Source organism: Manis javanica, chromosome 10 (assembly GCF_040802235.1).
Source record: "Manis javanica isolate MJ-LG chromosome 10, MJ_LKY, whole genome shotgun sequence".
In the NCBI taxonomy this organism is placed as follows: Eukaryota; Metazoa; Chordata; class Mammalia; order Pholidota; family Manidae; genus Manis; species Manis javanica.
Window position 1 is genome coordinate 39871127 of NC_133165.1, and position 23267 is coordinate 39894393.

General features: G+C 43.6%; 1 protein-coding gene across 4 annotated transcripts in view; it reads left to right on the forward strand.

The window, feature by feature from the left end:
* AUTS2 (activator of transcription and developmental regulator AUTS2) overlaps nt 1–23267 on the forward strand; it is a 1201476-nt gene that overhangs the window by 1162848 nt on the left and 15361 nt on the right. For 2 of the 4 annotated variants that reach the window (XM_073215214.1, XM_073215216.1), the window contains 7 exons: nt 11430–11901; nt 13176–13423; nt 14422–14663; nt 16256–16300; nt 19296–19391; nt 21671–21742; nt 22927–22956. In XM_073215214.1, coding sequence (XP_073071315.1) covers nt 11430–11901; nt 13176–13423; nt 14422–14663; nt 16256–16300; nt 19296–19391; nt 21671–21742; nt 22927–22956 — 1205 coding nt within the window. The remainder of the gene's footprint in view (nt 1–11429; nt 11902–13175; nt 13424–14421; nt 14664–16255; nt 16301–19295; nt 19392–21670; nt 21743–22926; nt 22957–23267) is intronic. The other 2 variants (XM_073215215.1, XM_037003084.2) reach the window with 1 other exon arrangement.

Sequence of the window (23267 nt, forward strand, 5' to 3'; positions counted from 1 at the left end):
TTTAACCTACAAGTGAGATACTTTAGAAGACTGAGTTCTGGAAAGATAAAGGAAAGAAATTATGTTCTTCCAAGGAGTGTGCTACCAGTGTCTTATTCAGGAACTCCTGGAATCTCAGAAGTCATCTAGTCCAGTCTTTTCCCCATTTCATAACTGACTCTTCAAAATCCTTGTCATGGTCATTCAGTGTCCCCTCGGACACTCCTAGTGAAGAGCAAAATAAAACATTTGCTTGTTCCCTTGTGCGACCGCCAAGACCATTTCCAACTGGTTACTTCTACAATTACATTTCTTTGGTCCTGCTTCTGCCTGTGGTGCCATTCACAATAAATCTACTTCCTCTTCTATGTGATAGCTGTCAGTTTATTGAAGGTGGCTCATGGCTCTGCTTTTGGGCAAGACTCTGTAATGTTCTGCATGGCAAGTGAGCCAGTGTGAGTGTGCATGGAGCAGGGTGGGGAGTATCACCACGAATAAGAGCACACTGTTGCCACTTTTCCTGACTCCGTTCAGGATTGGGGGCGGCTCCTGATGTGCGAACGACACCACCAGCTGCCCACCACTGCACCCCGGCAGCAGCTAGCATGCTGGTAGAGAATGCACCTGGGGAGGGATTGCTGGGAGTTATTCTGGGAGCGGGTCTTGGGAGATGAAGACCTTGTGGATGGCAGCCCTCACAGTGGGGCTTGCTGAGGGCCCCCCACGCTCCCAGCAGTGCTTTACTCACACGAATGTGCATGTGGGTAGCAGCTGTGATTTTACCTTCCTAAGTAGGTCCCAGTGATGCTACTAGTATTGCTGGCCTGTGGACCACATTTGGAATATGGAGAATTGTAGAATACATTGAAATCAGAGTATGAGGTGATGCAAATTTGAGTCCCAACATATCAAAATTTACCTAGAGAAACTGTCAAAAACCTCTTTTCCCTGCTTTTTTTTTAGCTAAAAAATCAAAGGCTCCCTGATGTCAGAAAAAAAGCCACTCTCATGGATTCATTCTCGAGGCATCTGTGGTGCTCACACATAAGCTAGTCAGACAGATTGCAAGGCCTTGGCAGCACCCAGGTCCCATGGGTCATAGCAGGTTGCTTGAACAGACTTAGGGAGGAGTTTGTCATCTGTCTTCGGGAATATAGATAGGCAACGTCTGAATGCTGACAGCACTCATTGCCAAAGGATGGTATATTTCCCAAGGCAGAAAAAAGCCCACTTCTCACAGGGACCTGCTGAGAGGACTCTTAGAGTTTTCATTGGCTCTTATGGTTTCCCCTCCATACATTGGGAAAATAGCTCTTCTAGGATATTTGATGATGTTCTGAAGGAATAGCCTTCTTCTCTGGGATGTGGTAGAAAACAACTGAGGGCGCTAGTGTAGCTCATGGCAGTTAACCACCGCTTCCTCCCCTGCACCTCTCTTGACTCACATGAGCCCAGGGCCAGAGCAGTCCACATGTCTGGCTCTGTGGGATCCCTTCTTCACTTCCCTCCTTTGTACTAGGGCAACTTCAGACCTTCCTTTTGATACCTGGACACTGAGGGAGGGTGACTTTGAGGGAAGAGGAGTAGGTCCAGGATGTTGCATGAAGCAGGTGACCCTCATTCTAGAGGGATACAGTGTGTGTGCTCCTGTGGGCTCTGAGCGGTGAGAGAGTAAGCCAGTGTGGACTGAAACTTGTCACCTGGAAGTGCAGCTGGCACATCAGAGCCCTACATGCAGAGGCTTAAGAAGAAACTTGGAGTGGGGAGGACTTGTATGTAAGGCCAGGGAGCTAAGGAAAGCCCAAGATACCCTCGAAGTTGGAAATTCTTCCATGCCATCACTGCACACCCCACCCAGTCTCATTACTAAATGGGTCTCAGTGATTGTCTAAGCAGTGCCTGAAGTCGACAAAACAGAGTCATAGTGCTGAAAGCAGGAAGGTAGGGTGACTCATAGTATTTCAGAATGTCTTTGGTGCTGGTGGCTTTTACCTTCATCCATAAGAAAATAATCTTTGTTAAGGTTCAAAGCGGTGAAAGTAGGCTTTAACCTAGAGCCAATTATGTGCCAACCTTAGAGGGCATACTGACCTGGTAGAGTGTAAACATTGCTAGCTAGATGCCTTATGCCATAGCCCCATAATGTCATAAACATCCTGATACAAGAGACATGTACAGATCCGAGAAAGACTGCATATTACATTAAGAGGTGAAATGACAAGGACACATTAGACCAAAGAATTTTTGCTTCAGAATGTGACTGGGGCCACATTAGCCTCACGATTATTGCCCCTTCTGGCTGTGGACATGAAACCCTCAGGCAGTGACGTGAGAAGTTAGCCTCAGGCAGCAGTATAGTGAGGAAAGTGTCAGGTTTATAAGCAGATCTGCGAATTTGACAGCTTTTGAGTCCTCATTTATACTTGGTAATGATAATGCTGGAGGGAGGGCTGCCTTGAGAAAGATGACATTCTTTTCCCCTCCCTCATATCCTCACTTGTTTGTTCTTCATGTGGAAGGTAAGATAATTAGGTTTTAGGAAGACTAACATCTAAAGTTATAATTCATTGTCAGTGCCTTGGTACCACCTCTTGGAAAATTTCCAAGAGAAGCAGATGGGCACCTTGTTGTCTTACAGGCAAAGGCATGTGCGCTGTAGCTTTTATTATGGTGATCGCCTTGTCCTGCAAAGTGCTCCTTCCTCAGAGGAGGCGTGCTGGGTTACATGAGTGCAGGCATGGTGTTGAAAATCCTTTCAGACACCTGCCTTGAAAGGAGCCCCTGTGCTAATGTACAGACACAAATGTGTCTTGTTAAGAGCTGAGCCTGCCCTGGGTTTAAGGATAGCTGTGCGTGGGGGTGTGTGTGCAGCGCGTGTCCTGTGCGAGGAGCAGCCAAGCCAGGAAGCTGAACTCATGGGAGGGGCTGTGGGGGGCGGGGACGGAGGCAGAGGTGGTAGAGCTGGAACCAAGCAGGAGCTGATGTCCTCCAGAGAGGCCAGCTGATGAATAAGGGGCTGGCAGGAGGACGTGAGCAAAAATAATGGGAGTGTGTCTTTGAGGCAAAACATGAAAGCTTGGGCATTTCTCTGAAACTGGTATCTGGAGATATTCTAGTGTTCTCTGAAGGTGTCGGAAATTTCATCCTTCATTTTCATCCTTGAACCTTGCTTCTCACATCAGGTCTCTCCACAGCCTGGAATACGATTCAGTTTATTTGAGCCTAAGACTTATCCTTGAGGTCAGTGTGGCAAGGATTATCTTGCTCTAGATAATCATCCATAACTCAGAATCATCTTTTACCAGCCATAACTTAGAATCAATAAAATACGAGTAGGTATCTTCATGAGCTCCGATGATCTAAGTCTCTCTCTGAACCTTACAGATACAAACACTGAAGTTTAAGGCCGCGGTTTTCCTGACTGCTATTTTCAGGTTGTTTCCTCTGTGTTGTGTTTTCTGTTCTCAACCTGCCACTAGAATATGGGGGCTGTTCTGTGTTCATCCTTGTATCCTCAGGCCCTGCCACAGTGCCGGGCAGGTGAAGTGACACTAATTAGTCTTTTCCTTGTATGAAGTAAAAAACCACCAAGATCATATGTGATCATGAAACTCCTGGATTTTCTTAAAGACTTTTATTATACCCCCATCTCTGTCCCCAGTAGAGCACCGCCTGTTTTTTCTAACTTCTTATTGCTAAAAGCAAATGAGTTAAAAAAGTAAAATGTTTGCATGTCCAGGCTGACCTTTAAGGGCACTCCATTCTCTAAGCAGAAGCCATTCTGATGGGCTCCAGTCGGCAATGTCAAAGTTGATGCTCCCCTTGAAGGCAGATTTTTGGTCTTCAGCATCAGAAACACAGACATACTTAAGGATTGATGCTTTCTGGTGGGAGGTTTATGAGGAATAAACTTGAAACACGTTTTACACTCAGCTGCAATCTGTTGATTTTTCTTTAACCCCTGTGAGATTAACCCCACCCTAGGTTAATCTGGTAAACTAGATGATATCCAAACTAGCTTCTCCAGTAGCAGCAGCCTGTAATCTGCAGGTCTCTGCACAGCTTTCCCAGTGGGTGGCTGGTGCTGTGGCAGATGCAATGCTGCTTTTCCCTCTTTAGGATTTTGCTTTTACTAGGAACCCTGGAGGACCTCAGAGGTTTGCAATACAGACTTGAGCCCAAGCTTAGCTTCCCAGCTGGTAATTAATGTTTACACAAAATGACAAGCACAAAATGGGGTCTCTTTCAGCCCTGCCAAGCACCCACCATTCCCCTGATCACCCACTCTGGCAGTGTTTGAAAATTAATTTGCCTTGAACAAACAGTGGACTGCCTCAATTTGTACAGTTTCAGTGACCGAGAAGAAGAGTTCCAAGACTGAATGTCATGCTTCTGTTCGTTCAAGTAATTGAATCTGCTAATGGAACAAACTGGTCTCTGTTTAATGATGTGAAGAAAAGAGGGAAAGGAGGAAAATAAAGAGAAGTGTTAGGGAAGGTGGCCCTTTTCTACAAAATACCAGTGGCACAGAGAGCTTGGGAGACAGAACTTAAAACTTGGGGAGAGTTGTCAACTTTGTCAGTAGTGCAATTTTTTAATAGATGTCTACAAAATATGAAGCCTTTGCTAAAAACGATAGTATTTTGAGGTAACAGAATAGACAAGGGAAAGTGTTTAAAGACTGGGTATTGATAGCAGCTGGAAATAATGGCGTGTGATTCAGAAACATGCTTCTGTGTGTTTCTGGGCTTTTTATTGTTGAAAGTCTTGAGTTCTTTTTCTTATTTGGCTGCAGTCTTCATTCCTTCCATGTAGTGAGGTCTTTATAGCTCCATCACTTGGGGAAATATGTAGAGACGTTAACTAGAAGATAGACTAGCGTAACAATCGGACATGTCCATTTCTAGACAATGGGGATCAGACATTCAGAAAGATACAGATGGCTGGCTGGACATACTGCCTATGGCCAGTGTCCTACATGGGTTTTTTGATGTCTTTAAGGCTTGTTCATATCTTCTGTGGTAATGACCTGTAGGCACTAAGTCCTATTAGGACTTCCTAATCAAATATAAACGTGTAAAGAGCAGAAGCACAGAAATGTGCCCTGTGAGAGTTTTCCTGCTTTTCCTCCTCTTCCTTCTTCATCATTAATATTCACCATTTCCTTCCTGCCCAAATATACCCATTTAGAACCACTTAGAAATGTGAGGGTAGCTGGGAGGCTAACGCACACCAACTCTTACTATTTTTGAGAGACAAAAATTGATCTGTCCTCTGGGTGAAGAGCTTTTTAAAATAGTCCATCCAGTAGGTAAGGCAGTTTAGAAGGACTTGAACAATCACTTTCTCAGTTGACGTCTTTTGATGGGGGAAGTATGTTATCCATGAAGGACTCATTTAAAAATGTCATACCCTTTTTTTCTTTTATAGTAATTATTTTCATTATAGAAAATATGCAAATTTATGTTAAAAACAAAAAGTTTAAGTAAAAGTCAATGGTTATTTCTAGATAATGGGATTGGAATTAATATTCTGATGCATATCTTTTTTCTGTGCATTCATATATACATTTACACAAATAATCTTGAGTATTGACTGTACTGGTGACAGAGTATTTTACTCATCAGCAATTTTGTCATGAAGTATTTTCCATGAAATTAAATATTTTCCTACAACAGTTTTGGAAATGATCACTTATTTTGTGCTATATATTGTGTAAAGTACTTAACATGACTTAATTTAATGTCCACAGCAACCCTATGAGGTAATTACTGTATTTTTGCAGTAACTTACTGGACTTCTAGACACACAGTAGTCCTCATAAGGACATAATGCATCAAATCTCAACCCTATCACACCCAATGCCCTCTTGTGAAATATAAGGAATATTTTCTAACATACTCTTATTCTTTACTTTCTGAAACAAAATATATACTTCATCTATACATATAATATATACCTATCTATACATATAATTTAAAAATTTATATAAAGCCTGAGTGAAATGCAAAGGAGAAACAAGTAGGAAGTAATTTGTAGTAACATAATATGTTTTAAGTTGTATAAATGCTTATTTACATTAGAAGACACTGAAATGGTCAGATGCTTGAATCTCTGCATAGAATGGCATATATATATGGCTGCTACCAGTGCAGATTCATGCAGGCATGTGAGTTGTGGTAACTCAAATACCAGGCTCAGCCTTACCATCCATGTCCTGACTATCCCAAATGATAAACAAGCTCTTGGTTGTTCATAACAAGACATAACAATGTAACAGACATAACAGCATACAGTAATTACATTTCTGAAAAATCCCATGTGTATTAAAACCACACACAAAAAATATTTTGTGCTTATATTAAAAGATAATTTCTAGGTTTTTCTAAAGCTGCACAGAAGTCCTGGGGATTTCAGCAAGTGACCCAGGATTTGTGTGGGCTTGTCCTTCCCATCGCAGTGCTTCTAATATCCCTGAGAGCCCCAATGCCCCAGGGCCATCCAGGGCTTGTGACAGCCAAGACACACTCCCACAGATTTTGAAAACTCCCCCTGAGGAGAACCACCTCTTAACATGGCTTTAACTTGTTTCCCCCTCTCTCTCTCTCTCTCTCACATAAAACACCCTTGAACATTGCTCTCAAAGCATTTTGGGGAATACATTTCTGAAAGTTTATAGGCCTTGTAATTTTCCTGTTAGGTTCGTTCTCAACTATTATTACATGATTTTTGTTATTGTAAAGGAGGTCCTTTTTTTATTTTCTGTTTACTATTGCTGGTGTGTAGAAAAGCTACTGATATCTGTGGCTTTTCTTTATTTGGGTATCTTAATGAGGTACTCTTATTCTAATATATTTCCAGCTGGGTGCTGTGTTAATCTACTTAGATAATTATACTTTAAATAAATATTACTTTTGCCTCTTCTTTTTGTTATGTTTGCAGTTGATTTTCAATTTAATTGGCAGGAATACTTGTTTCATACAGGTTTATTCCTCAGTGTCTCTAACAATATATGCACTTGGTAACTTTTTTGGATTTTTTTGGGTAGGGAGTGGATTATTGAGCAGATTTTCAGTTTACTTTCATGATCAGGTTTGTTTGTTTTTGAACCTATCTTAGTAAGTTCTGTTTTTTCACAAAATCCATTTGTTTTCAAATTTATTACAAATTTGTGCATTATATTTTCTTATTTTATATAAAATACACTCTCCATGCCTGTAATCATACCACTCTTTATATTCCCAGTTTTGTTTGCTTTTCTTTCTTTGCTTTAAATATAAGACCAGTTTTCTTTTTAAAATTTTTATAGGTAACATGATCACCCAATTCCAAAATGTAAATATATCGGTGTGCAGACAGCACTATCCACCTCCTCCCACATCCTGTCTAGTACTCACTCCTCCCCAAGCCCTCGAAAGGTGGCCACTACTGCTGATTTCTTAGGTATTCTCCCAGCGCTCCTTTATACATGAAAATGAATATATGTTATCTTCCATTTTTCACAAAAGTTAGCATGTACTATACATTGTACACACAGAGTTCCTCATTCATTTTTACAGCTGCAATATTTTCCATTGTAGGAATGTACCAAATTTATATATAACCATGATTACATTGAGTTGTTTGCAAGCTTGCAATTTAAACCATTGTGTTATTGTGTCTATAGACCAAATCCTGACACAGTAGGTGGTGGGAACTCCCTTTTTTGGCTACATGTTGTTAAATTGCCTTCCGTAGAGGTTGTAGGATTTACCTTCTGCTAGTAAAGTGCAAAAGGGCCCATTTTTCCTAGGGACTTTGTGTCAAATTAGTATGAAAGTCAAACATATTTGTTCTCATCTACCCTTAAGTCTTTAAAAATTTATGGTGTTTGAGTCAAGTTTATTGAGGTATAATCTCCATGCAGTAAATTCACCCTTTTTACTGTGTAGTATGCAGTGTAATTTAAATTTACATGTCTTTTATTATAAGCACAATGTGTTATTTTTATAATTACAAGGAGAGAGATTTTAAAACCCCAAAATGTAATGAATGAAACTTCTAAATAACGTTCAGTTTGCACATTCTTCTTTCAACCTCAGCAAATTTTGTCCATTGGCAAATTCAGGGCACACAGAGCAAGACAAAATGATTGTGCATAATGTGTTCTTGCCAACTTCGGAGCAGCACAGTAAGACAAATGGACTGTCAAGATGGAAAAGCTTAACTGGGAAGATACATTTATTGACTAATTGAAGGAAAAGAAAATGCATTACCGATCAGCCACAAAAAAGTATGACGCCTAATCAGCTCTTCAAGGGACTCCTGTGAATGGGGAGCCCCAAAGTTCCTACCAGACTTCAAACCTGCCAGTTGCCTTGCTTCCAGGCTGCAGCACCAGGGCAGTGATGGATGGATGATAGCCTTCAGGTTCAGTGAGCCCTTCCAGCAACTCTTTGTAGCTTTCCTGACGTTTTGCACTGTTTATATACACTTAAATATTTCATCTGGATCCTGGGTTTGCCATTACCTGCTTTGCTTTAGGACTTTCGCATCTTAGGGGACAGCACAGTATAAATTAGGGAAAAAGCACTTAGTAGGGGCAGAGTTAGGATTACAACTTAAGTCATTGGATTTACTTAGCAGCCAATGACCTCCAGTGAGTAAGTACCCTGCCTTCTGTGTACTGACTCCTGAACTGTCCAAGCAGTGGATTAGATCCTTGCTCCTAATAGGTAGTCCAAGCATCAACATCCCATGGGAGGTTCTGAGAAAGTCAGACTCTGGAGCCCCACCCCAGCCATGCTGAACTAAAAATCTGCCTTTTAGTCAGATCTGCAGTGACTTGTAGGCTCAGGAGAGTTTGAGGAGTGCTAGGATGGTTTTCCAGCCTCTGGTCTTGTTCCAGAATTCTACCCTTCTAGGTTCCTAGTCCTTCATCACAGACTGGTCCATACAAATATGCAGGGTTTACTGGAGAGGTTCTGGCCTGCCTTTACCTCACCAGTCCTCACTGATGGCCATGCCTCCCAAGTCTCTAGCTGTGTTTTACTTGGTTCTGAGACAATGGGCAGTAGAAAAGGCATGAAAGCAAGTCCATTTGCTTGTACAGAGTCTTGGGAAACTAGTCCAACACTACATAATACCTCCTGCAAACTGGGCTGTTCATCCAAATTCTAGAGGCTCATCAAAGAACAAGGAGATAAATATAGTCAAGCTAGATATATGAAGCACTTACCTATGTATCTCTAATGTGCTTCCTTATCAGCATAAGTAAATATAAATGATATCCTTGGGTGATATCTCTTGGGAGATGAAACATTCTCTTTATGTCAGAGAGAAACTTTGTCTAGATACTGATTTCTGCAGGGCAATCATGAATTTGAATTTAAGCTTTAACAAGATAGAAAATGTTTATGTAGTTATTTTTCACCATCTCATTAAGGAGAGAACTAAGCCATACAAAAGGAGAGAAGTGTGTTCCTGCCATGTAGGAAGCCTGATATAATAATCCCAAATTAGACGTCAGAGAGAGACGAGTCCCTGCATATGCACACAGAACCTTCCATCGAGGAAGTCTCTCTTACTTTGTGCTGTTAGAGCATTTCTGGGGTGTCAGTGCTTTCTGCCCCAGACCTAGCTAACCAGCCTGCCTTGTGGGAAGCCTGAGTTTTGCAACGAGGTCGTGTAATTAACTTGCTGTGGAAAATCTCGTGAAAATGGGGGATGAAGCATTGAAAGAGAAGCAGAGCCGGAACCCCTAGATGCAGATGTCTGCAGATAAAGTTTTCCCTCTTGAGTTAGGCACTCTTCTGGCAGAACGGGGCCTGTCCACAGCAAACATCGTGTTCTCTCTCAACCCTCAAGTTAGAAACTAAGGCTTTGGGGATTCGTAACATTTCAGTTTATCATAAGTAAATCTCTTCCTAAAAAGGTTTTGAAGACAGCACAGGATAGAAATATTTGTGAGTGAAATGTCGGAAACCTAGAATCAGCCTCACTGGTGCCTGATTGGACGTTTTATCCTTTCACACCTGAAACATGTGAAAAGGGGCCTCTCCTTGCAGCATGTTCGTGTACTTGTTGAGGATGGCCTGTGGGATTGAAGACAGCCACGGCAGTATTAGCCAAAAATGGGCTTTGTTAATAAAACAGCTTGTTGTTCCTTTTGTGCATCTTACACACTTGGTGTGTTAAACCAAAAGAACATTGAAAATAATGAGCTGCTTTGATCCAAAATCCAAGGAAGAAAAATGACAAGGGTGCATATCCAGGAGTACATCCACAGAAATCAGTAGGACCAGTGAGAATATCACATACTTTTCACACTTGATCCGGTGAGATTGTCAAGTTCATGCCCAATGTAGCTCATTTAGGAAACGCCTAGAAACACACCCTTTTTTCAGAGAACAGTGTCATCAGCTCTCTTCCTATCACTAAACTGTGTGATGATAAAAGAATGGGTTTTTTAGCACAAAAATGGGGGAAAGGTAATTTTCCCTAAGATGTATACAAAAGGCTTACTCGTAAATAGGGCCATTTCCTTATACTTAATGCCATATTTGTCTTTCATCCTTCTGTTAGAGGACTTTATGGAATTTGATTTGTACCAGAAAACCACTCTAAAAGATGTCATAGAAATGGTCTGACCTTTGCAGGGGAACATATCTTTTAAGTTCATATCAGGATCATGTATTTTCTATATTTCTTACATGATTGTAGAATTCTACCTAAATTTTACATACAGGCTTTGTCTCTACAACCAGCATCTCACCCCTGTCCTCACTTGGGTGTGGGCCCTTCCCTCCAGTGGTCCAGGAGGCATCCTTTGAAAGCTCTAGCATGTGTGGTTGACAGTAAATTTGATCGACATTCCTGTTTGTACCTTCAGTGTCAGATGTTGCTAGAGTCATTCTTGAGCATCAGTGTGCCCAAGGTGCCCAGTTTAGCATTTGCTAAACAAAGCATTTTTCTCTAAATGTCCAGTGCGCCTCATCAGTCAAAAGGGAAAGGCGGGATAAGGCAAGGCCAAGAAGAAACCTCTGCATGTGGTTAAATCATGCTTGCTTCATTTGCTATTGAAAATACTTGTCTTTTGTGTATTCAAGAACTGTATTTATTTTAAAAGAGAAAAATCAACTTGGCTATTGTTTCTTAATTTTGCTCCATGAAAGGCTTGGTCAAGATTAAGGAAAACATTCATTTTCAGATTCTGGCAGCCTAGGCTGCTTTCTGGAATGCAGCCTGCTTTGGCTGTGTCACCTTCCTCCCTAGGGGGCAAAGGCTGCTCCCCCGTTTCTCCCCATAGCCCACTGGCCAGTTCACAGTGTGCTCATGCCCCAAACATGGAAAAGTCAGGATATGGTGGTGTCCTTGGGACTGCGTGGCCTGGCGTGGCAGGTGGCTTTGGGCTCTGTATGTCACACTCATGTGTTACCACCTGTGGTTTTGTCTTTGCTCTCCCCATGCAGATCCGGAGTTAGGTGTTGGCACGCTACCCGAACATGACAGCCAGGATGCGGGGCCGATTGTCCCCAAGATATCGGGTCTAGAGAGAAGCCAGGAGAAGAGCCAGGACTGTTGCAAAGAGCCGATCTTTGAGTCCGTGGTGCTTAAAGACCCCTGCCCTCAGGCCCCACAGCCGCTGCCCCAGCCCCAGGTGGAACCCCAGCCCCGAGCTCCTTCTCCAGGCCCTGACTTGGTGCCGCGCACAGAGGCCCCACCTCAGCCCCCAAGGCCAAGCACACAGCCGCCCCAGGCACCCCCAGAGGTCCAGCTGCCACCCGCGCCCCCGCCCCCGGCGCAGAGGCCACCCCGGCCGCAGTCGCCCAGCCAGCTGCTCCACCAGAGCCTGCCTCCCGTGCAGGCCCACCCCTCGTCCCAGAGCCTCCCCCAGCCTTTGTCAGCCTACAACAGCAGTAGCTTAAGCCTCAACAGTTTAAGGTGAGCCAACCTGCCCTTTTTTGCCTGACTTTGGTTGTCATCTTCGGGACAGGCAGGTATTAGGGTAACAGCAAGGAGACTGGAATTTCCCTGGTGGCAGAGGCTGGAAGGCAGGGCGAGGGCCCTTTGTAAGGCTCAGGTTTCAGGGAGAGGATGGGTGGGTCGGGCCTGGGTAGTAGTGAGGACATTGTGCAGAACTGGAATATGAGAGACTCCTGTGTGAGCCAAGGCAGGCGGGGGCGTGCTTCAGAAACAGCAAGGAGGGTGCTGTGCCTGGGAGCGCCACCGTTCCCTGGGGTCAGGCAGGGAGTGGAGACCAAGGCTCATCAGAGATCATCATGTTAAGATTCTTAGAAGGAAGGCCACTGGCCTCTGAGGACAGCTCCCTGCAGATGCAAAGGCAGGAAGATTGGGAGCAGTTGTGTTCTGGTTTGAGGTGGTTTTCCTTGTAATTTACTATAAGTAGAAACGAAACAAGCTGGGTTTAGAGAGAAGCTCCTGCATGGAGACCCAGGCTCTGGCCTGTCTTATCTTTGCCAAATGACTAAGGAAAGTTTAAAAATTAGCATGAAGGAGAAATGCTGAGATTAGGGAGACAGACCTGGGGCACATGGCCAGTGCCCCCCTGCTTGTCCCAGGATGGGAATCCCACCCCCTCACAGCTCTGTGTCTCTAGTGTCATTTTTCCTAGTGACAGTCTGGTAACTTGGTTCTGGGCTAGCTTTTTCCTGTCTTTGACAGGGCAAGGAACCTGCCTTATTGGGAGCCAATGCCCTGCCCCCTAGGCCTTCTCTGTGGCCTCCAGACATAGAGGTTCTGGGGTGCTGAGCTCCCTGGTTCCCCTCGTATCTGGGATTCTTCACAGAATAGTAGTAGACAAATGGGACTAGTCAGGCCATTGTTCTTACTCCTTTTTGTTCATCTCATTGCTTCATAATATGTGGCTAGTAGAGGGTGGGAAGGCAGGGGGCCTTCTCGGGGCCAGGATGAGGCTCTGGCCATAGAGGGGGAGCAGGCTTGAGTTTCCCACAGAATCAGCTCTCCGAGCCCCGAGATGCCAATAACTCCAGAGCAGCGGTTTCTGTTTGGCTGAGTCCATGGTAGTTAGAGGATCTGTGATTCCAGCAGAAGCCTCTGGCGAGTGCAGGAGGGTCTGTGAAGAGAAGGGACGAGAGCAAGAGCGTGGAAAGGCTGGGCGGGGAGATGGGACTGTTTCGCAGAAACTAAGCCACTGACCTCTTCTCTCTTCCCTTTATTTCATCTGGTTGCCGCAGCAGAGGTAGCCCGCCCGCGAAGACTCAGCCGGCCGCTCCGCACGCCTCCCACCACCCCTCGGCCTCCCCGTTCGCCCTCTCGCTGCCCAGCCACAGCCCCCTGCACAGCTTCACACCCACCCTCCAACCCCCCGCGCACCCCCACCACCCCAATATGTTTGCCCCTCCCACTGCCCTGCCTCCTCCACCGCCTCTGACATCAGGGAGCCTGCAGGTGCCCGGACACCCAGCCGGGAGCACTTACTCAGGTAGGACGGAGGGGCTGGCCCGCCTGGCTGCCCGCTCACTCCCGCCCCTGCTGGCTGTGCGGGCCCTGAACCGCAGCCTGCGGTGCGCGTCCTCGTGCTCTCCCTCCAATCCCTTGTGGGCCGAGGTGCAGCAAAAATTGTACCCGTACCCATACAACCTGGCTGACTCAGACACGCGCAGGAGTTCCATGTGCTTGAAGTCCTGAGGCTTGTCAAGCCGAGGTCACCCACTGAGCAGGAAAGCGCGACCGCGTGCCTTCGCCTGGTCTCCTCATAGTGATGGAAGCTCTCCCAGGCCCGGGTCTGTTTCATTACGGATCTTCAGTTGCATCCTGTTTTAAGGGCTCTGTTTTGGTTGAATAGGGCCTTTTACCTTCTTGGAAAGGGAAGGGGAACTTTTTGTGACAAGGCATCCCAGAATTTTAAGGACAGACCTAGCGTTAGGTATTGGGTCCTTTCCTTCACACCTGTATTGATCAGGCCAAGTGTCCCACTTTTGGGTCCACTGTAGCCATACTGTGTTTAAACCACTGAAATAGCTGTAAAACAGTGATTTACCCTTGATAGGGCGTGAATGCCATGTGAACAGCGGCGTCTATCCAGTGTGCCATCAGTCCTCCTAAGTTCTGAAATATGTTAATTCTTTTAACCCACAAAACAAACCTATAGCATGGGCCGTATTACCATCCCCACGTGATAAATAAGGAAACTGAGGCACGGGCAGGCCATGTGCCAAGGACGGGCTTGCTCTGCAGGCAGAAATGGTTGCACCGGCTCTGGCTATTTGGGCTGGAGCCTGTCAGCAGCGCACTGACGACGCCCCAGGCAGACAGAACAGCGGCGGCGGGCCTTGGTGTCCGCTGTGTGTGGCCCCTCTGCCTGCGCCCGCTACCCAAGAGCCGTGCGCCCTTGGCTGGCGCCCCTCTGCCACCGGGCCGCGCTGTGCTGAGGACATCGCTGGTGCGGGAGGATGTCATCCTCTCCCTCCTTTCTTGCAGAGCAAGACATTTTGCGGCAGGAACTGAACACGCGCTTCCTGGCGTCGCAGAGCGCAGACCGCGGGGCGTCCCTGGGGCCCCCGCCCTACCTGCGCACCGAGTTCCACCAGCACCAGCATCAGCACCAGCACACGCACCAGCATACGCACCAGCACACCTTCACGCCGTTCCCACACGCGCTCCCGCCCGCTGCCATCATGCCCACGCCGGCACCACCCATGGTGCGTACCGCGGTCAGAAACGTGAGGATGACCGCTTCGCGGGCAGGGCCGGGCAGGGGGCGGACGGGGCTCCGGGGGCTGCGCGGGGCCCCCGGGTGACAGGACAGGGCTCCTGGGGCGCAGCAGCTGGTCAGGGGCCCCTGGGGCCCTGTGTACCCTGGAGGGAAGGGCATGGGCCCGAAGAAGGCCCTACCCAGGACAGTCATCTCTAGCACTGTGGGTGGGTTTCATTCAAGATGCCCTCAAACAGTCACATCCAGTGTGAGTAGTTAACGTCCTAAAGGGTAATTTTCTTCTCTTGAGCATCTTGAGGAGTTGCCACCAAATATAAAAATGTATCTGTCAGTGCTTTGCACCAAGTATGAGCCAACAAATGCTCATCAGTCCTGGGAGCCAGGAGGAGGACTGAGTGTTGGACTGCAGACTACAGTGCCACCCCGCCCCCCACCCAGCCACCCTTTCAGATGGCGTTTCTCGTATGTCATCAGACAGCACCGCAGTCGGGCATTGTGCTCTGTCTCCAGGTGGTCAGAGGGGGCCGCGCCCTGCAGGGTCAGAGCCCGCCTGGCGGTAGAGGCTCCCCTGGCAGTGAAATGGTCTTGCTTGGGACATAGCCCATGCCTGGCGAACCAGTTGGGATTTTCTTTTTAACTTAACTGTGAGGAATAGTGGCATATTAGGGTACTAAATATTCTGAGGTAAAGCCCTGTCTGAAACAGTATTAGAGGGTTTTACTCATTTAATTTTTGATGCCTCATTAAGAAGGCAGCTAATCTGGGCCTTGTAAGAATTAGAATCCCATGGTTTTAGGAGGTTGTTCCTTTCAAACTTTGCATCCTCTCCCCTCTCACACTTCCCCATTTTGTTCAGCTTAATTTTTTAAAGTAAATATATTTTAAGGTTTACTTTATACATTTTATTTAGAAGAATATTCGAGATGAGGCCTTGGGACCAAAAACAATTTTGAGTAAATCTTGTATCTTCTTTCTGGATGAACTACATATACTTCTCCATAGTTATATTTGTAAGGGCCTATTATTTTGGGAGAGTTTGTGCTAGCCTGGGTGAACTATTGCACAAGTAAATTAAATCTAAGGGAGGGGAGTCACAGCACCAGGGTGGTGATGTTAATTAGGGGAAACAATGGTGTGCTCCTTTCTGCTCAAGAGAAAGGTACTAAGACTTAGCCCCGATTGCCTTGTATTGGGGGTGTGAGTCATGTCAGTAAATAACTGAACATCCAGTTCTTCTGCCAGAGTGAAGATGAAAAAGGAGGGAATTTTCTGGATATATCAGACCAGAGATTCACTTCTCTCTTATTTATTTGAATAATTGCCTATATTCTCTATTAGATGTTTTGTGCCTATCCCTAGATATAGACTAGAAAGAAAGACACTGTAGTGTGGCCAGGCCGTAAATGCACCACATGGGTTTTCACCTTGTTTCTCCATTTCTTGTCCGAGTGACTCAGGAGTATCAGAATGGTTTCATATCCAATGAGGTCATGGAGTCTGATGACAGAGATGCTTACTTAGGGCTACTACGTCAGTTGATGCAGCAAACAGAAATGTAGATTCTTTAAGTAACTAGCTTTTGCTTTGATCCCTTTACAGTTTGACAAATACCCTACAAAAGTTGACCCATTCTACCGGCACAGTGTGAGTCTTATACTGCCATATTGAATGTAACTGCTTTTCCGTTTTTGTACTCTTGCCACAGATCAGTAAATGACTAGCGCCTTTCCTTAATCATCCTCGCCAGAATTCCCATTGCTCCTCATCACTTGGGTTGCTTGCTTTTGTGACGTTTGCTTTTGGTAAAGATGCAGTATCAGCTTCTGAATCAAAAGATCATAAACACACCTGAAACTTTAAAGCAAAGGTCAGCTTCACTGGAAGCCAGGCATCTGTCCTGCAAAGTGGGATGTCTGCAGTTGAGTCATTTTAATCTCAGGAAACTCTGAAATCACAGGATTTCAGGAATCTGTTGAAATGTCATTAATGCAGAATTCGTGGACTTCAATTTGAATTATTTCCTCCCTATAGAAAGTTCCTCATGTTTTTAACTCAGAGCTCTTCAAAAAGCCGATTTTCACTTCCTCTAGACTAAATGTAGAACTCTCTTCCACATGGCTGGTATGTTCTCCTGAGCTTCTTGTAACTGAAAATAAAAGTACCATTTAAATAAAAGGTCTTAAAATTGAAATGTATGAATTTTTTCCCTTTAAACTCGTTTATTTAAAGAAGGATTACATTTTGCTTATAATTCAAAGGGTACTTTCTGGAGCTTAAATTGGTACCAACCTAAGTTATATGTTCAGTTACTTATAAGACAAGGGCTTCTTTTTATCCAAAGACCTTGAACATCTTACAATGATATTTTGATTATGGAGTGAATACTGCATCATTTTTACCTGAAATTTTGCAAGTTTCTTTGCTCAATGATTTGTTTATATTTTTTAAATGAAACCAAGAAGAAGAAAAATTAATAATTGCTTGTAGCCATGTTGATCCACTATATTCAACTATTCTTGTTTTGACTTTCAGATAGTGTTAACTTACCATTGGAACAGAAGTGCCACTTAATAGATCAGCAAAGCCTGTGATTACATTCATACTTTGAACCAGATAATTAGACATTGTATTAGTCCTGTGTGTAGCTGAGAAGTCAAGACTAGAACATTTCAGAAATCAATTAAGAATTACTTCCTCTGGAGATGTTAAGAAATAACATGAGGGAGCCTCTTCAGAGAAGAATGAGGAAAGTGCGTCTGAGTGCCTTGGGCCCCACATCTTTCCATACTGCTCTGCCCGGTGCTGTGATGAAATGCATTTTTCATGTGGACACACAAAATACAGTAGACCCTTGAGTTTCCTCTTTTGATCCATCCCATGAGTGGTGCCATCCTTAATAATCGACAGATTTCTGCTCTTTGACTATATTTGCTGATTTAAATTAAGGACCAGTTAACAAAATCCATTCTTAGAGGAAGTTCACCATGCTTAACATCGCTCAGATTTACTTCCTAGGACCAAAAGCAGCACCTTTTATATGCATATCCTACAGACAGTCCTAGGTTTAAGATGGAGCATAAAGCCTGGAGGCCTGAATTTCTGGAAAGTTTATGTTTTATTACTTAGGTACTGCGGAGTTTTAGTCGAGAAGGGAATAGTCTGCTATATTCCAAGGGGGTCGGTAATGGGCTAAAGCAAAAGGAAAATGGTGAGAAACTCCAATTTTTTATTAAAAACATTAAAGGGAAAAAACCCATCTGGAGTCAGTAATAGAAATTTGAGTGTGTTTTAGTGTGGCATGTATTTAATTACTCTGCTTCAAACAGTGTACTGTGGGAGAGTTATTTCATATTAATATATGAAGTACTTAGTTTCCCCTGCTTTGGGGATTAGGACGTTACAAGGGGAATTAAGATGGAATGCACTCAAGTATCTAAAACACAATTTTAGACTTAAAAGTAGTTTTAAATGAGGGCACTTGGCCTGCAATCACTATTTAAGTGGATTTAGTTCAATATCAATTAGTCTGAAAAACTTTGCTGCATCATTGAAGGGAGCAAAATGAAATAAAGACCAGCAGAAAAAAGTATGTGCTCTGAAAACAGGATTGTGAACTATGGATTTCAGTCATACATAGAAGTAGCTAACATAAATGCATTTTTAGGAAAAGGCTGAATTACTTAGCATATGCAACCATAAGGGTGCAACAGTACTTCAATTCTGTATGGTGGTTGAATTCCAAGTAAATGGAGCCAAAGCAATAGGATCTCAGAAATTTTTAGAAGGCGAAAAAGATGTATTTGCAATGTTCTTAGTATTAGTATTGCTGTGTATTTCTTTCCCCCATTATGTCCTTTATAAACTATTAATTCAAGAAAATTCACATTCTTAATTCAGAATCATTCTTCTCCCCTCCTTGAGTGGTCAGACTGTTGCTTTAAGGGATGGGCTTGAATTGCCTCCAATGAGTTTGTCCATCTTAATAGAAAAGTGGGTAGGTAGCTCCATCGAAAGTATATACTGCAGCACTCTATTTTATCCTTCCACAAATATTTGTCCTCATTTTAGATGAGACAGTTAAATTGTCCTCTGGAACTGCCACTTCTAGAACCACCTAATGAAGCAAGGATTGTGAATATTTTCTCATTTTCTCAAACTATTAAAAATCTAAAAGTACTAATTGAGTTTTAATGGTATAAAATCCTGGAACTCATAAAGACTTGCTTCTTTTTCTTCCCCTTTTCCCCCCCTTTTTCTTTTTTCCTTTTTCTAATTAACTTGTAATTTTCTGGGCATCTTATTTGGCTCAGCATCCCTCCTGTTTTTGATATGCATTAAAATCTCCAGCCATTTAGGACTTATATCCAATTACACAATTAATAATTAGCAAAGCTCCCTTTCTAATGATGCCCTCATCTGGGACATCATTTGTTGGCTGACTGATTCTGAACTACTTTTAACTTTTTAAGTTAAGCATTCGTGGCACATCTGTGTGATCATTTCATCGTGGCCTCTTGACTAATAGCATCAAACTGAGATTACTTGGCTTGCTAATGATGTCTTTCTATGGGAAGGGAATTTGAATATATCATTTGCCTCCTGCTAAAATCGTGTTTTCCCTCTCCATCTTTGGCCACAGCTCTTCCATTCCTACCCTCCTGCGGTATCGGGCATTCCCCCTATGATTCCGCCCACTGGTCCTTTCGGTTCACTACAAGGAGCATTTCAGCCCAAGGTAAGAAAACAGAGGCATATCTGTCAGGCTAGTGGTAAGGATGGGTTGGCATTGCAAACAGAGGTATATCTGTCAGGCTAGTGGTGAGGATGGGTTGGCATCCTTTCTCCTGCCAGTGACTTAATTTTTCCAATCCAGGTGACCATTGGGACTAGCAAGATTATTTTGTCTAGTCCATCGAGTTTTAAGCCTCACCCAAAATTAATTTTCTGTATGTGCTACCTATGTAATCTCAGTTGCACTAGGATTTTCTGTGCTCTTTAAAATATGCAGAATATGTAGGGGTATTTTTTCCCACCAGTATTGTAGACATAAGCTTCTGGCCAGGAGTTCTGTAAAATGTCAGATACATGTGCACCAAGATCTTCTTGAAGTATGGTATTAGCAAAGTTGCAAAGCTAAGCCATTAGTGGTTTTAATAGAAGGGAAGAAAAAGTTTCCAAACTAAACTTGTATCCTTTGAATTGTGTGAAGGGAAGATCCTCCTGCTCATTCTCCCCTGTTTGACTCCTCAGGCCTCTCAGTCACACACCTCAGTCATGGTCACACTGCCAGGGTCACAACTAATATCCTAGTGTGAAATTAACCTTTTTCCCTTTATAATAACTAAGTTCTTTTCTACTCACCTTGGGCAAGAGTTCTCTCTGAAGGTCAGTATTGAGGAGTAATTCTCAGTACACTACCTTTTTGTGACTATAAATTGACAGCCCCTACTTAACTTTCATTCAAAAAAAAGCAAAATGTACTTTTCATGTTAGTCACTATTCTCAGATTTTATACTAGGAAATGTTGTGTGTGATTTTGGTCCTTTTTTTCCCCATCTCATTCCTAAGATAAAATGCCAGTTTTGGGCCAGAGTCTCCAGGTTGAACACATACTACACTTCCAAAGGCCATTGCCTTAAAACTTGGGATAGGAAAAGAAATTGAAAAGCACCAAAACTGGGATTGAACACCCTTGACATCACGTTTACTCACATGGATGCAGCTTGTGTGCTGGGTTATATGTACATGGAGCTTTTGTGAGTCCGTGCTAGACACCTCCTGTCTTGGAGTAAATGATGGTGGTCTTTAAGTTCCCTCCCCCATCTGCTCTTCAGTACTCCCTCAGACCCTGGTCTGTCCCCTGTAGGTTTTAACAAATCTCCAGAGCATCCCCAAACAGACTGGTAGGTCATTTAATAAATTAGACTATTTCCCTTACTCACAATTATCCAATCACACAGAAAACTACATCTGGGCAAGAAAGTGTCTCTCCTGGTGTCGAAACAGGCCTTTCCAGGCTATCTTACTGATTGAATATGTAGATTGCAGTTCATTAGTGGAGTTCTTCATATGTATGCAAATCAGGCTGTTAACAACTCCAGCTTAATTGTTAGCTGTACAGCCACTGATTGCTTTTCTTTCTTTCATTTTTTTCTTCTCCTCGTCAGCAAGCTTTGTGCCTAAACTTGAGCCCCTTTTCCACAGGAGTTAACTTCCTGACGTGAAGGGGTTGGGTCATAGAAGTTGTGGTATCTTAAATAAAGTACCTGGTAAAAATTTTTCTAAATCTTTTATCCACTAGAAGGTAGTGACTGCCTGTGCCTGAAGTAGGCCTTTTGTTATTAATTCAAAGGACAGAAGCCTATAGATAAGGTTATTATTAATGACATTTAAGAATGGTGGTGGGAATGGAAAAGACACAGCAGAATTACTTCAGATTCCATTTAATAGTAGATCTGTGTGGTCCCTAAGTTAGCTTCTCTTGTCCCATTTCCACCACTGCTAATGAGTCATTACTAAAAATAATTCCTTGTTACTGTCTGCCAGTTAAAATTTAGATTTTAATTAGTTAAGGCTTAATACCTATAGAACACTTTCAGTTATTCTGATGAGTAGCTCCTGATACAGCAAATTTAAGGACATTCACGTAAGCATTTCTTGAAATGTTTAGTGATAAAGCAAAAAACACAATGACAGGGCTGTCAGTAACACAGAAGAAGATGGATTTGGGGGCCACACCTGCACAGGCGGCCTCTCATTTTGGTCCTGTACTTTCTATTGCAGTGAGATGGGGTGCAGTCTGCCCCTCTGCGTTTAGATGGCACTGCTGGAGAGGGCCCTCTTTGGCGAGGGTCCCTTAACGAAATATGGAGCAGGTCTTCATGAAGAACATGTGTGATCACTAAGAAAAAGGAATCCGTTAACTCTTGTATTCCATAATTTGGAATGAAAGAAAGATCTTGCTTTCATGTGCATGTTATATGCCTCCTAAGCTGTGGTCTGATTTCTTTGTAGACATCCAATCCTATCGATGTGGCTGCTCGACCTGGGACAGTCCCACACACACTACTCCAGAAGGACCCAAGGGTGCGTACAAAGTCAGGCTCAGTCTCAGGTAACGCCAGAGGGTGCTTGTTTCTAGACCAGGGCTCACACCTTCCATAGCCTGTCTGAGCGAGCTGCTGCTCTGTAGCTGCTCTTCTAGTTTCTGGAAGAAAATGCTAGTCACTCCGCAGCCCTAGAACCAGGGGAGTGACCTGCCGATGGGGAAAGAGGGAGTAGCTTGTGGTCTAAACCCAGGAACTGGACACTATTACCTTGCATAGTTTCTGCTCCACCAATCTTGTCTGTCCTCATCATAAATCTCTCTCATACCAAAAAATGGGTTAAAAGGTTTTGAATGGAAAAGCACTAGCACTTTTCTTCCTGGAAGTCACTGTACCACACAGCTATTCTAGCCCAGTACTTTTAATGTGGTAAGGATCCTTTTATGCTCTAGAGCTTAATAAAATATCCATTATGCTTCAGTTATGTTATTTATTCATAATGTATACCTCTATCAATGCTCAAAAGAATTTGGAGTTACACAGTAGATGTAGTCTGGTCCCGTTGATTGTTATTTACATTCATTTTTACAGTAAATTTGAAAAAAAATGATTACTTTTTAGAACATTGACTTTTCCCTGGGTAAGGACAGTCAGAAATGGATGGCCAGAGTGAGGTGGAAGTTTAAAATGCCTCAACAGTGTAAATATTTTTATGATGTTTAGTGAACTTCTTTACAATGTCTGATACTCTGTGTCATGTTCAGTAATGATATTGATGATACTGGTAGCGATAGCCTCGTCCTCCTGCATGTCTGGAAAGGAAGCTCTCCCCAGATACGCATCAGTAGCCAGTGTCACCAGTCTCCGGTCTGAAGGCCATTCTCCCTTAGAGTTCAGTGTGGTTTGGAAGGACTGCTCAAGACAGTGAAACTCCTCAGATGTGTAATGTGAACAAATCATGTTGCCAGAGGGCAAATTGCTATTGATTAAACTTGTTCAGGGGGCTTGTCAGTGTAGATGTACCGAAGCTTGTGAAGTGGGGGAGGGGACACTTGGCACTTTTGATAGTGTGAAAATGGGTTAATTATTCTCTTAAAGGGCTTCATTTAAAAGTAAAATTCTAACATTTTAATTTCCCCTCCTAATGAAGCACTACAAATTTGTTAATTAGAGCAATTGTTTGAGTGACAGGCATGTAACCAAGTTGTCATTTTCTCTTCACAGTTGACAGATCCTTTCAGACCTATGTTAAGGGTAAGAAAGCTTCTAGAACTGTTTTGCAACCTCTGTTTGACTCCCTGTGGGTTAAAAATACAAATCCATTACAAGGAAACAAGTCATAGAGATGTCGGGGTGAAATGTTGGGAAGACGGTGGTTAAGGTTTTTGGCGCCAAAGGAACAGGTCGGATGGCTGAAAGTGGCCTGAGTAATTTTGCTTTGAGTGTTGGAAGAAGCCGGGCCATTGAAGTAAAGTGAGCCAATGAAATTCAACTGAATTAGATTCTCTTATTAGCAATTCTGGTAAAAGGTTTGACTAGTGGGAACTTAAGGGAAGAGACGTAAG